This window comes from Solanum dulcamara, chromosome 10 (assembly GCF_947179165.1).
Source record: "Solanum dulcamara chromosome 10, daSolDulc1.2, whole genome shotgun sequence".
Classification (NCBI taxonomy): Eukaryota; Viridiplantae; Streptophyta; class Magnoliopsida; order Solanales; family Solanaceae; genus Solanum; species Solanum dulcamara.
This window is the reverse complement of record NC_077246.1, coordinates 63286911-63299046: the sequence shown is the minus strand read 5'-3', so window position 1 is coordinate 63299046 and position 12136 is coordinate 63286911. Positions and strand designations below refer to the sequence as shown.

The 12136-nt window shown below is 36.9% G+C and overlaps 1 protein-coding gene across 1 annotated transcript; it reads left to right on the top strand.

Moving 5' to 3' along the window:
- The first annotated feature begins 293 nt into the window (after window positions 1-293).
- LOC129869867 (uncharacterized) lies at window positions 294-4313 on the top strand. The gene is made up of 2 exons (XM_055944452.1): window positions 294-861; window positions 4072-4313. Exons 1-2 carry the CDS (start codon window positions 294-296, stop codon window positions 4311-4313), a joined length of 810 nt encoding a protein of 269 aa, XP_055800427.1.
- Window positions 4314-12136: the final 7823 nt, after the last annotated feature.

Below are 12136 nucleotides of genomic sequence, written 5' to 3'. Positions count from 1 at the left end.
CTTGGGATGAGTTTGCTAGTGCCTTTTATGACCGTTTCATCCCCTAGAGTGTGAAGGAAGAGAGCCGATTATGGTTTGAGAATTTGAGGCAGGAATGACTTACAGTTGCTGAATATGAGACTCGTTTCTACCAGTTGTCCAGACATGTCATGGCTGTCCTTCCTGATGAGACAGAGCGGATTCGCAGATTTGTGCGAGGACTGAACTATACTATTCGTACAGCAGTTTTTCGACTGGCCCGTAAGGGCGCTTCTTTCCAGTCCATTGTGGGTGCTGCCAAGGAGGAGGAGTTGATGGAGAGAGAGGAGTTCGGGGACCCCAAGAGGGCCCGTGCTTCTGGTCAGTTTTCGGGTACCTCATCTGGAGGTAGAGGGTCCTATAGAGGAGGTGGTTCCTTTCAGCGTAGAGGACCAGTTCATGCATCTATGCCAGCTTCTGAGGATGGTCAGATACCTCGTGGGTCCTACAATACAGGTCAGAGTTACCAGGGGTCACAACAGAGGCCGATGAGCCGGGTTAGTTATATAAGTTCTGCAGGTTCATCGCAGAGGTTTTCGCACGGGAGAGTATGTTATACTTGTGGTGATCCAGATCATCTTTCATGGCAGTGTACATCTCAGGGTCGAGGAGGAACCCAGCCTAGTTCTTCAGTTTCAGTTAGAGGACCAGCGCCGCCGGTTAGAGGTCGAGGTAGAGCCCAGACTAGTAAAGGTGGTCGCACTCCTGGTAGGGGTGCTAGTGGTGCTATAATCCCTCAGGGAGGAGGTAGAGGTGTTGGGCAGGTCGGAGGTGGTAGGGGAGCTCAGTGTTATGCTTTTCCAGGGAGACCCGAGGCTGAGGCTTCCGACGCCGTGATCACAGGTATTGTCCCAGTCTGTCATCGACCTGCATCTATATTATTTGATCCAGGATCTACATTTTCCTATGTGTCTGCCTATTTTACATCTAACTTTGATTTGATATGTGATCGTATGTCCGTGCCCGTTCATGTTTCTACACCTGTGGGTGAACCCTTAGTGGTGGATCGAGTATATCGATCCTGTCTTGTTTCCTTGGTCGGATATGATACTTGGGTAGATATGATTATTCTGGGAATGGTAGATTTTAATGTGATATTGGGTATGGATTGGCTTTCTCCCTATCATGCTATTCTCGATTGTTATGCAAAAACTGTTACCTTAGCGATACCTGGTGCCCCGCGGATTGAGTGGAAGGGTACTAGTGGCTCCTATCCCAGTAAGGTTATCTCATATATTCGTGCTCAGAGGTTTATTGATAGAGGGTGTATGTCTTATTTGGCCTTTATTCGGGATACCAATATGGAGTCACCTCCTATAGATACTATTCCAGTGGTTAAGGAGTTTTCTGATGTATTTCCTACTGATCTTCCTGGTATTCCTCCGGATAGGGATATTGATTTTGCTATTGACTTAGAGCCTGGCACTAAACCCATTTCTATTCCTCCATATCGCATGACTCCAGTTGAATTGAAGGAGTTGAAGGATCAGTTGCAAGATTTGTTGAGTAAGGGGTTTATTCGCCCTAGTGTATCTCCTTGGGGTGCACCAGTTCTGTTTGTAAAGAAGAAAGATAGGACTATGAGGATGTGTATCGATTACAGACAGTTGAATAAGGTAACTGTTAAAAATAAATATCCTCTTCCCCGTATTAATGATTTATTTGATCAGCTACAGAGAGCGGCATTGTTTTCCAAAATAGACTTGAGGTCCTATTATCATCAGTTGAAGATTAAGGCGTCAGATATCCCTAAGACAGCTTTTCGGACTCGTTATAGTCACTATGAGTTTTTGGTGATGTCATTTGGGTTGACAAATGCCCCCGCAGCATTCATGGAGTTGATGAATGGAGTGTTTCGCCCATACTTAGACTCTTTTGTGATAGTATTCATTGATGACATCTTGGTGTATTCCAAAACTGAGGCAGATCATGTCCGTCATTTGAGGTTGGTATTTCAGAAATTGAGGGAAGAAAAGTTGTATGCAAAGTTCTCCAAGTGTGAATTTTGGCTTGATTCTGTTACATTTTTAGGACACGTGGTGTCCAAAGAGGGGATTAGAGTGGATCCAGCTAAGATTGAGGCAGTTAGAGGTTGGACAAGGCCTACTTCTCCTACTGAGATTCGTAGTTTTGTGGGGTTAGCCAGTTATTATAGGCGGTTTGTGCAGGGCTTCTCCACTATTGCATCTCCACTGACTAGATTGACTCAGAAAGATATGTATTTTCATTGGTCCGATAAATGTGAAGTGAGCTTCCAAAAGCTCAAGACTTTATTGACTTCAGCTCCTATTTTGACGCTACCCGAGGAAGGTGTGGGGTTTACTGTATACTGTGATGCTTCTGGTGTTGGTTTAGGCGGTGTGTTGATGCAGAAGGGGAAAGTGGTTGCCTATGCCTCAAGACAGTTGAAGGTCCATGAGAAAAACTATCCTACTCATGATTTAGAGTTAGCGGCTGTGGTTTTTGTGCTTAAGTTATGGCGTCATTACCTATACAGTGTGCATTGCGAGGTCTTCACCGATCATAAGAGTCTACAGTATATATTCAGTCAGAGGGATCTGAACTTGAGGCAACGTAGATGGCTCGAGTTGCTGAAGGACTACGACATGACTATTTTGTACCACCCAGGAAAAGCCAATGTGGTGGCGGATGCCTTGAGTAGGAAGTCCTCTAGTATGGGGAGTCTTGCCGCGATCCGAGTTGAGGAGCGACCATTAGCTAGAGATGTTCAGAGGCTAGCTAATAGCCTTGTCCGGTTGCAAATTTCAGAGGATGGTGGTGTTCTTGCCTTTATGGAGGCACGTTCTTCCTTGATTGACCAGATTCGGGAGAGTCAGTTTCAGGATGAGAAGTTATGTATCATTCGAGACAAGGTATTAAGAGGTGAAGCTAAGGAGGCGATACTTGATTCGGAAGGTGTATTGAGGATTGACGGCAGAATTTGTGTGCCTAAGGTGGGTGACCTGACTAGACTTATTTTGGAAGAGGCTCATTGTTCAAGGTATTCCATCCACCCAGGAGCGGCCAAGATGTATCATGATCTGTGCCAGCACTATTGGTGGTGTGGGATGAAGAAGGATATCGCAGAGTTCGTATCCAGGTGTTTGACTTGCCAGCAGGTAAAGTGTGAGCACCAGCGGCCTGGGGGTGTGAGTCAGAGGATGCCTATTCCCACTTGGAAGTGGGAAATGATCACCATGGACTTCATTGTGGGTTTACCTCCCACCGTTGGTGGCTACGACTCTATATGGGTGGTGGTTGACAAATTAACCAAGTCCGCCCATTTTATTCCAGTTAAGGTTAGGTACACAGCGGATAAACTAGCCCAATTGTATATTAGTCAGATCGTTCGGCTTCATGGTGTCCCAGTATCCATTATTTTGGATTGAGGTTCAGTATTCACTTCGCACTTTTGGCAGGCATTACAACATGGTTTGGGAACTAGACTTGATATGAGTACTGCTTTTCACCCACAAACCGATGGTCAGTCCGAGCGGACAATCCAAGTGTTGGAGGACATGCTCCGAGCTTGTGTTATTGATTTTGGTGCTAGATGGGATCAGTACTTGGCCCTAGCGGAGTTTGCCTACAACAACAGTTATCACTCCAGTATTCAAATGGCTCCATTTGAGGCTCTGTATGGTAGGCGGTGTCGATCTCCAATTGGCTGGTTTGACTTAGTTGAGATGGAATCCTTAGACACAGACTTGCTTATAGATGCTATGGAGCAAGTTCGTAGAATTCAGGGTAGACTCTTGACAGCCCAGAGTAGGCAGAAGAGTTATGCAGATCGGAGAGTTCGACCATTAGAGTTCATGGTGGGTGACCATGTTTGGCTTCGAGTGTCTCCCATGAAGGGCGTGATGCGGTTCGGGAGGAAGGGCAAGCTCAGCCCTTGATTCATTGGCCCATTTGAGATTTTGGCACGAGTTGGAGAGGTGGCTTATAGATTGGCCTTACCACCTAGCTTATCGGCTGTGCATAACGTGTTTCATGTTTCTATGATTCAGAAGTATGTTCCGGATGAGTCTCATGTGTTGTCACTCGATTCAGTGGAGTTGGGTCCTGACTTGACATTTGAGGAGGAGCCTATAGACATTCTAGATAGGCAGGTTCGTAAGCTTAGAACCAAGGAGATAGCTTCAGTGAAGGTACAATGGAAGCACCGTTCAGTCGGAGAGGTGACTTGGGAGACAGAGGCTTATATGCGTGCCAGATATCCCCATCTTTTTGAACCTTCAGGTATATTCCTTTACTCTATGTTCGGGGACGAATATGATTTTTGTGGTGGATAATGTAATGACCCGTTTGGTCATTTTAAGAATGAGTCATCTCTATTTCATAAAATACTCTCTCCGCAAAAAAAAAATAATTAGAAATTTGGACTATTTGATAACCATGGTTAATTAATGGAGGGGTGAATTTAGATAACCCACGTAATTAATGGACTGAAGTGATAATATATTTAACATCCTGTACCACTTATCCTATATTTATTAAATTAGAGTTAGTAGGTTTATAAAACTTTTAGTAATTAATTAATTAGAAAAAAAACAAGAGAGGACGAGAAGACTTACCTACGACGCCGAGGAAGAACGGCTGAAACTGCTTCAGGTAATGGAAAACTTCAGTCTCGTTCATATTAATTTCTAGGATATGCAATATATATATTAGTGTATTACTTATCAATTATTGGTGTTGGTTGAAACTAGGCTTGAATTTGGCCACAAAGTAGTTACAGTTAGGCATATAGGTGTAATCATTAAAAAAAAATAACAATGGCCAATTATTCAATAGGTTGTAAGGTTATATCCTAGTTTGCATAAGTTTTATGTTTCTGCACATTCAGGGTACGTACTACTTTGTACCAATTGAAAAATAAATCAGTTAATTATCATATTATAATTAAGTTTTCATATATTGAGATAGGTAATTAAATGTTAGGCATATTATGTTATATAGATTCCATTAAATTTATGATATTGGGGAAATTAAGCCATAACCCTAGGCTTGAAATTTAGAAAAAAATATAATATTTGATTTATTAATTGGCATCAAGATTTGGGAACTTGATTATAGACTTGTGTAAGTTTGGGGTCTAGGCTAGACATGGGTGTTGTTAGTTTTGAAATCTTATTATGGTTAATTATTTGTTTAGATCATACTTATTTGGAAACCCAGCGAAAAGGGAAGGCTCAGGTCTCGGAGTAATTGCGTGATTAATTAAGGCAAGTGAATTTCTAAACCTCAGTTTAAGTTTATAGATGCTTGTATTTCCGTGTCATATATACTAGAGAGTAATGAAATATGAACTGGATTATTGACTGTATGATTGACCTTAAAAAAAATGGAGATGAGAGTATAAAATGGTGATCTAATGACATGTATTGGTGGAATTGATATGTTGTGATTTTGGACATGTGAAATGACTATGTTGATGTGAGATATGAAAAATTATTGTGGTTGTCATGTTATTATCGTGAATTATATGAACATGAATTGATTGCACTGGTTCTGACATATTGTGTTGATACTGAAAATGATATGAAACAAAAGGGGTCGGACCACACACTCCGTGGCAGGTAATATGAACAAAGGGGTCGGGCCACACGCTCCATGGCAGATATTATGAAATAAAAAGGTCGGGCCACACGCTCCGTGGCAAGATATATATATTGAGGGGACGGGCCACACGCTCCGTGGCAGGTTACATGGACAGAAATGTCCCCCATGGGTTCCGAACTATGATTCAGCGGATGTGTACCGATAGGACAGACATGCATCATTTCATTACATTGCATTATACTTTTCTGACATTTGTGAATTTGTGTTTACCCCTATATTGCTCTGTGTATGTTGAACTTGACTTGGTATGATTCATTGATGAGAATTTGTGGACTGTATTACTATTGTTATTGTACAAGTGTAGAGTTGGGCTGATTTTATGCAGGTTGTAGTTAAGGAGGTTCGGTTGGGAGGACAGGAGTACTTGTATCTATTAAGCTTTGCTTAGTTTTAGTTATCCACTTGCTGAGTACCTTGTTGTTTGGTACTCACCCCTTGCTTCCACACTTGTGTAGGTTGTGAGCCCGGACCTGCTTGATCTTCTAGCATTTTCTACTACATCCGAGGCTATCATTCCGAGTATCGAGGTAGCTGTTACATCTATCTAGCGGATACCTCTTGCTCGTTTCTTATGTTTTAGTCCTATTCTAGAGACAAAGACATTGTGACTGTATTTCTTTTTGTACTTCAGTAATATATTAGTGGCTTGTATACGTGACAACCAGTCTTGGGGGATTTTGGAGATTATTTATTTATTTGTTTTTGACTAAGTTAAACCTTGTTTTATCTCAATTACTTCCGCATTTACTTTCCGTTGAGTTTTAGGCTGACTTGTCTCGGTGGGTTGAGATGAGTGTCATCACGCCCGGATTCGGGTCGTGACATTGACTCCTTTTCTTTGTCAGATCTCATAGTGTTTAAATTTTACATTAACATATCCTTATTAATTATTGATATGTTGAAGTGAGATCGACTACCATTCCTAAAATATTTTCCTGTAACTCTATTTTCTGTTAATATTTTTAATGGCATGATTTGGTCAATTTGTTACTTTTCAAAAAAAATTTGCCATTATTATATTTATGTTTCAAGTTAGTAAGTAAATAAAATGAATTCAATATGTTGCCAAAGTAACCTTTATTGAATAAATTTAATTTTTTTTGAACATGTAAACCTCTTATATCTATGCGAAATAATGATCCCAAAGGAAGATTATTTTGGCCAGATTATGGATAGTCATGAATATGTGATACATTTGTAATGCATGCTAGTAATGTGTTAGTCCAAAGAAAGACATATTATTAGGTCGTTTTAGTAATAAATAAAAGACATATTATTAGGTCATTTTAGTAATCAATATTCATGAACTATGTATAAAAATACCACTTACAAATTATTATTTATGTCCAAAGACTAAATGATAATGTTGTGCTAGGTATCTTGAGATAGGCCCACCTTTATGAAAATGGTCGTATATTTGATATATGTAATCTAAATTATTCATTGTTATTGCTTCAACTTTATTTAGTTTACTTATCTTCATATGTATATGATTTATTTGATTGATTAATTGTGAGAATTACTTGTTTTATTTTATAGTGTCTTCTATATCTATTAATATGAATAACATTCATATGCTTAATAACACAAACTTTAAGAAATGGAAAGAGCACATCATGATTGTGCTTTGTTGCATGGATCTTGACTATGCATTAATATTTGATCGTCCTGCGAACTTGAATGAAACTAGCATTAATGAAAATAATTATGCATATAAAAAGTGGGAGCGATTATATTAGCTTGATGTCACTCAATTCCGAAATTCTTAAGGGGCAGTATTATAGAGAATGAAGATGCCAAAGATTTCTAAAAAGAAATCGCTGATCGATTCATTGCTAACGAAAAGGTTGAAACAACTACTATTCTTAATAAGATTGTTTCAATGCGATATAAGGAAAAATGAAACATAAGGGAGTACATTATGGAGATGTCTAATTTTGTAACAAAATTCAGGGCCTTTAAGCTTCAATTGTCTGATGACATACTTGTGCACCTGGTTTTGATCTTTCTTCCTACACAATTTAGTAAATTCAAAGTTTCATATAATACTCAAAAGAAAAAATGGACATTGAATGAGCTTATAGCTCAATGTATGCAAGAAGAGGACAAACTAAAATAAAATATTGAAAATGCTCATCAGACTTCTACCTATGGAACTAAAGTCATTTCAATAAGAGAAAAAGGAATAAGGATAAAGAAACTGCAGACAAAAGAATATTGGAGCCTAAGGATGAAAAATCCTGTTTATTTTGTAAGAAACTTAGTCACATGAAAACAAAGTGTTCCAAATATGTTGCTTGAAGTGAAAAGAAAGGTAAACTTCTCGATTTTGTTTTTTCAGAAGTTAATTTGGCTATGGTACCTAGTGACACTTGGTGGATAGATTCGAGTGCAACTACTCACGTAAGTGTCACTATGCAGGATTGCCTAAGGAGTCGAAAGTCAATTGATGTTGAAAGATACATCTATGTGGGCAATGGAAAAAAGGCAGTTATGAAGGCTATTGGTGTATTTAAAATTTTATTATATACTGATTTTTATTTGGAATTAGAGGAAATATTTATTGTACCATCATTTACACAAAACTTAATTTCTATTTCTTTTGGACAAATCTGGATATACTTGTTCAATTGAAAATGGAATTTTTAGTATTTCTCTAAATTCTAATATTATCGGAACTGGTACTCTAATTGAGAAATTATATAAATTAAACCGTCAAGCCTCATACAGTGCAGCTTAATAAATGAGAATTCATCAATGTTATGACATAAACGATTGGGTCATATTTCAAAACAAAGAATACAAAAGTTTGTGTCTAAAGAAATTCTTGATTTCCTTGATTTGTCAAATTTTAAAATTTGTATTGAATGCATTAAGGAAAAACAAACAAATATAAGAAAAATAGGTGCTTATAGGAGTAAGGAACCTTTAGAGTAGATACATACAAACATTTGTGGTCCTTTCCCTACAGCTTCGTGGAATGGTCAACAATATTTTATTAACTTTATAGATATTACTCTTGGTATGGATATCTCTAATAATTCATGAGAAGTCGCAATCATTGGATGTTTTGAAATTTTTAAAAGTTGAACTTGAAACTCAATTAGGCAAGAAAATTAAGGCAGTTAAATATGACCGTGGAGGAGAATACTATTGTAGTTATGATAGATCAGGTGAACAACGTTTAGGGCCTTTTACGAAATATTTAATAGAGTGTTGGAGTTGTATCTAAATACACCATATCAGAAACTCCGTGTCAAAATAACGTATCTGAGAGACGAAATTGAACTCTAAGGGATATGGTAAGAAGTATGATTAGTTATTCTTCTTTACCTAAATCACTTTAGGGAGAGGTACTAAAAGCTGCAGTTTACATATTAAACAGAGTTCCAAGCAAAGCAGTAACTAAGACACCATACGAATTGTGGATTGGTAAGAAGTCTAGTATTAAACACTTACATGTCTGGGGATGTCCAGTCGAAGCAAGGCCTAATAAGCCTAATGAAAAGAAGCTGGATTCAAGAACTATTAGTTGCTACTTTGTAGGCTACTCAGAAAGGTTGGGAGGTTTTAAGTTTTATGAAACCTTTAATAGATCCTTTTTTGAAATAGGAAATACCAAATTTATTGTGGATGTTGATTATTAAGGGAGCAATCAAAACAAACTAATTGTGTTTAAAGAGGAATTTGATAATATTCATTGTGCTAGTGAAAATGATCTAATAGCTTTACCAAATATTTTTCAACCTGCAAATCAGGATTATATAGAAAATACAATAATATCACCTCATCTTCAACAACCTCATATTGAAGTGTGTATAATAAGATCTAACAGAGAAAGAAGAAATGCAATTTCAGATGACTACATTGTTTATCACCAAGAACATAATTTTGATATAGGATTAGAAGATGACCCTATAACTATTAGCCAAGCGAAATCATGCAGAAACTTTGCTAAATAGATCGAAGCCATGAAAGATGAAATGAAATCTATGAAAGACAATGACTTTTGGGATCTTGTCGAGTTACCAAAAGGATCGAAACTGACTGGGTGTAAATGAATTTTCAAAATTATAAGTGATTCAAAAGGTAACATCAAAAGATATAAAGCACGTCTAGTTGTCAAGGAATTCTTTCAAAAGGAGGGCATAGATTTTAAAGAGACTTTTTCGCTAGTTTCATCGAAAGACTCTTTTAGAATCATTATGGCACTAGTAGCTCATTATGACTTAGAGATGCATCAAATGGACGTAAAGACTGCATTTCTCAATGAAGACATTGAAGAAATAATATACATGGTGCAACCAGAAATCTTTGAGTCTCAAAATTCAAAACACATTGTGTGTAAACTAAAGAAGTCCATGTATGGTTTGAAACAGGCATTCTGTCAATGGTACCAGAAGTTTGATGAGGTGATAACCTCTTTTGATTTTAAAGAAAACATTGTTGATCAATGCATATATTTCAAGTTCAGTGAGGGAAAATTTATTATCTTTGTGCTATATGTAGATGACATTCTACTGTCAAGTAGTGATGTAGGTTTATTTCATGAAACCAAAAATATTTTATCCAGTAAATTTGAAATAAAAGATCTTGGTGAGGCATTCTTTGTTATAGGTATAGATATCCATAGAGATCGTACCAGAAACATACTTGGATTGTCGCAAATTACTTATATCGAAAAGCTGTTAAGTAGATTTGGTATGCAAAATTATGCACCAGGAGATACACTTGTGGCAAAAGGTGATAAATTTAGTTTGTGCCAATATCCAAATTTGGACATAGAGAAGAAAGAGATGTACAAAATTTCATATGCTTCAGCAGTGGAAAGTCTTATGTATGCACAAGTTTGTATGCGTCCAGATATAGCGTACATAGTGGGAATGCTAGGCTGATGTTTAAGTAATCTGGGAATAGATCACTGGAAAGCAGTAAAATGGGTTATGACGTATCTTCAAAGAAATAAAGATTGCATGCTCACTTATCGGAGGTAGGATCACTTAGAGATCGTAGGATTTTCTGATTCAATTTTTTCTTGGTTTCTTTATAGTAGGAGATCCACATCAGGATATATTTTCATGTTGGATGGAGGAGTTGTTTCTTAGAAGAGTGTGAACCAAACATTAATGGCTTCTTCTACTATAGAAGCTGAATTTGTAGCCTGCTATGAAGCATAAAATCAAGGAATATGGCTAAGGAATTTTATCACTGGAATACAGATAGTCAGTGGCATAGAGAGACCATTGAAAATTTATTGTAATAATAAATCTGATGAGTTATAGTCAAAGAACAATAGAAGTTCATCAAAGTCAAAGCACATTGACATTAAATTTTTGGTTGTCAAAGAAAGAGTTTAGGGTCGTCTTATATCAATTGATAATATTGGTACAAACTCGATGATTGCGGATCTGCTCACAAAAGTTTTGTCGCCTAAAGTATTTCATGGACATGTGACTCATATGGGTGTTGTCTGATTCGATGATGAGTCACTTTAGTGGGAGTTTGTCATTGTATATATGTTTTCTGGACATGTTAAAACTTATTTTCTGTACAGATTGAGATTTTATGAAATTTATGAATTTCATGTTTTATTGAAACTCGGATAAATAAAAAAGTTAACTTTCATTTGTGTTTTTTCATAAGGTATAAGAAAGTGATTTTGGACTTTAAAGTCATAAAGTAGGACCATTTGGAAATAGACATGACTTAGATCATTTTACATGTAATTTTTGTATTTGATCTATGTCATTGATATTATTGATATTTGTGACCATTGATGGGTTTAGTTACGAATATATGTGTTACGAAAATAACTTTGATCCTATATTGGTATTATAGATGAACCAGATTATTTTGAGATATTTTAATTAAGATAGCAAAAGTTTGTACACAATAAAGTTTTATCTATGTACGATTCTTCAGAAATATATGTGGTCCAAGTGGGAGATTGCTAGTAATTTTTGTTTTATGGACTCACATATTAATATATTTGTACATAGATATGTTATCATGGAATGAACCTTTTATTATAATTATGATGGAAACTTATCAGAAAGGTATCTTTCCATGAAAATGTATTCTATGAGAAGGTATTTTTCATTAAAAGACATTCTAATTAAAGGTACCTTTCAACATGAAAAGGCACCTCAAAAGCTATAAATAAACATGATCCCTAAATCAAAATATACTTTTTTTTCTCCATCTTAGATAAAAAGCAGCCCTTCAGCATTAGTCCTTCGAGCTACTTATCAATCAGCCAATACAACTATTCATAAAAGAAAAATGAATTACAGAATGAGGTGAAAAGTTTTGTTCGAAATGTTGCCTTATTCCATGAGATCTAGAAGCACTTCTGCAACTTTCTCTCTTCCCTAGCGCTCTTTTTTTAAACTTTTTTTTAGGAAGACGATTCTTAGTCATTCTTCGAAGCTGATTTAAAAACAAAACATTCTTTCCGTGATGCGAGGCTCCATCTTAAAATTTTGAAACTATA

Bases quoted from the DNA above. Each gene is read 5' to 3' on its own strand.
- LOC129869867 (XM_055944452.1), top strand. From the start codon at position 294: ATGGAGAGAGAGGAGTTCGGGGACCCCAAGAGGGCCCGTGCTTCTGGT. The intron at 862-4,071 runs GTATTGTCCCAG...CACTCGATTCAG, and splicing joins TTCCGACGCCGTGATCACAG to TGGAGTTGGGTCCTGACTTG.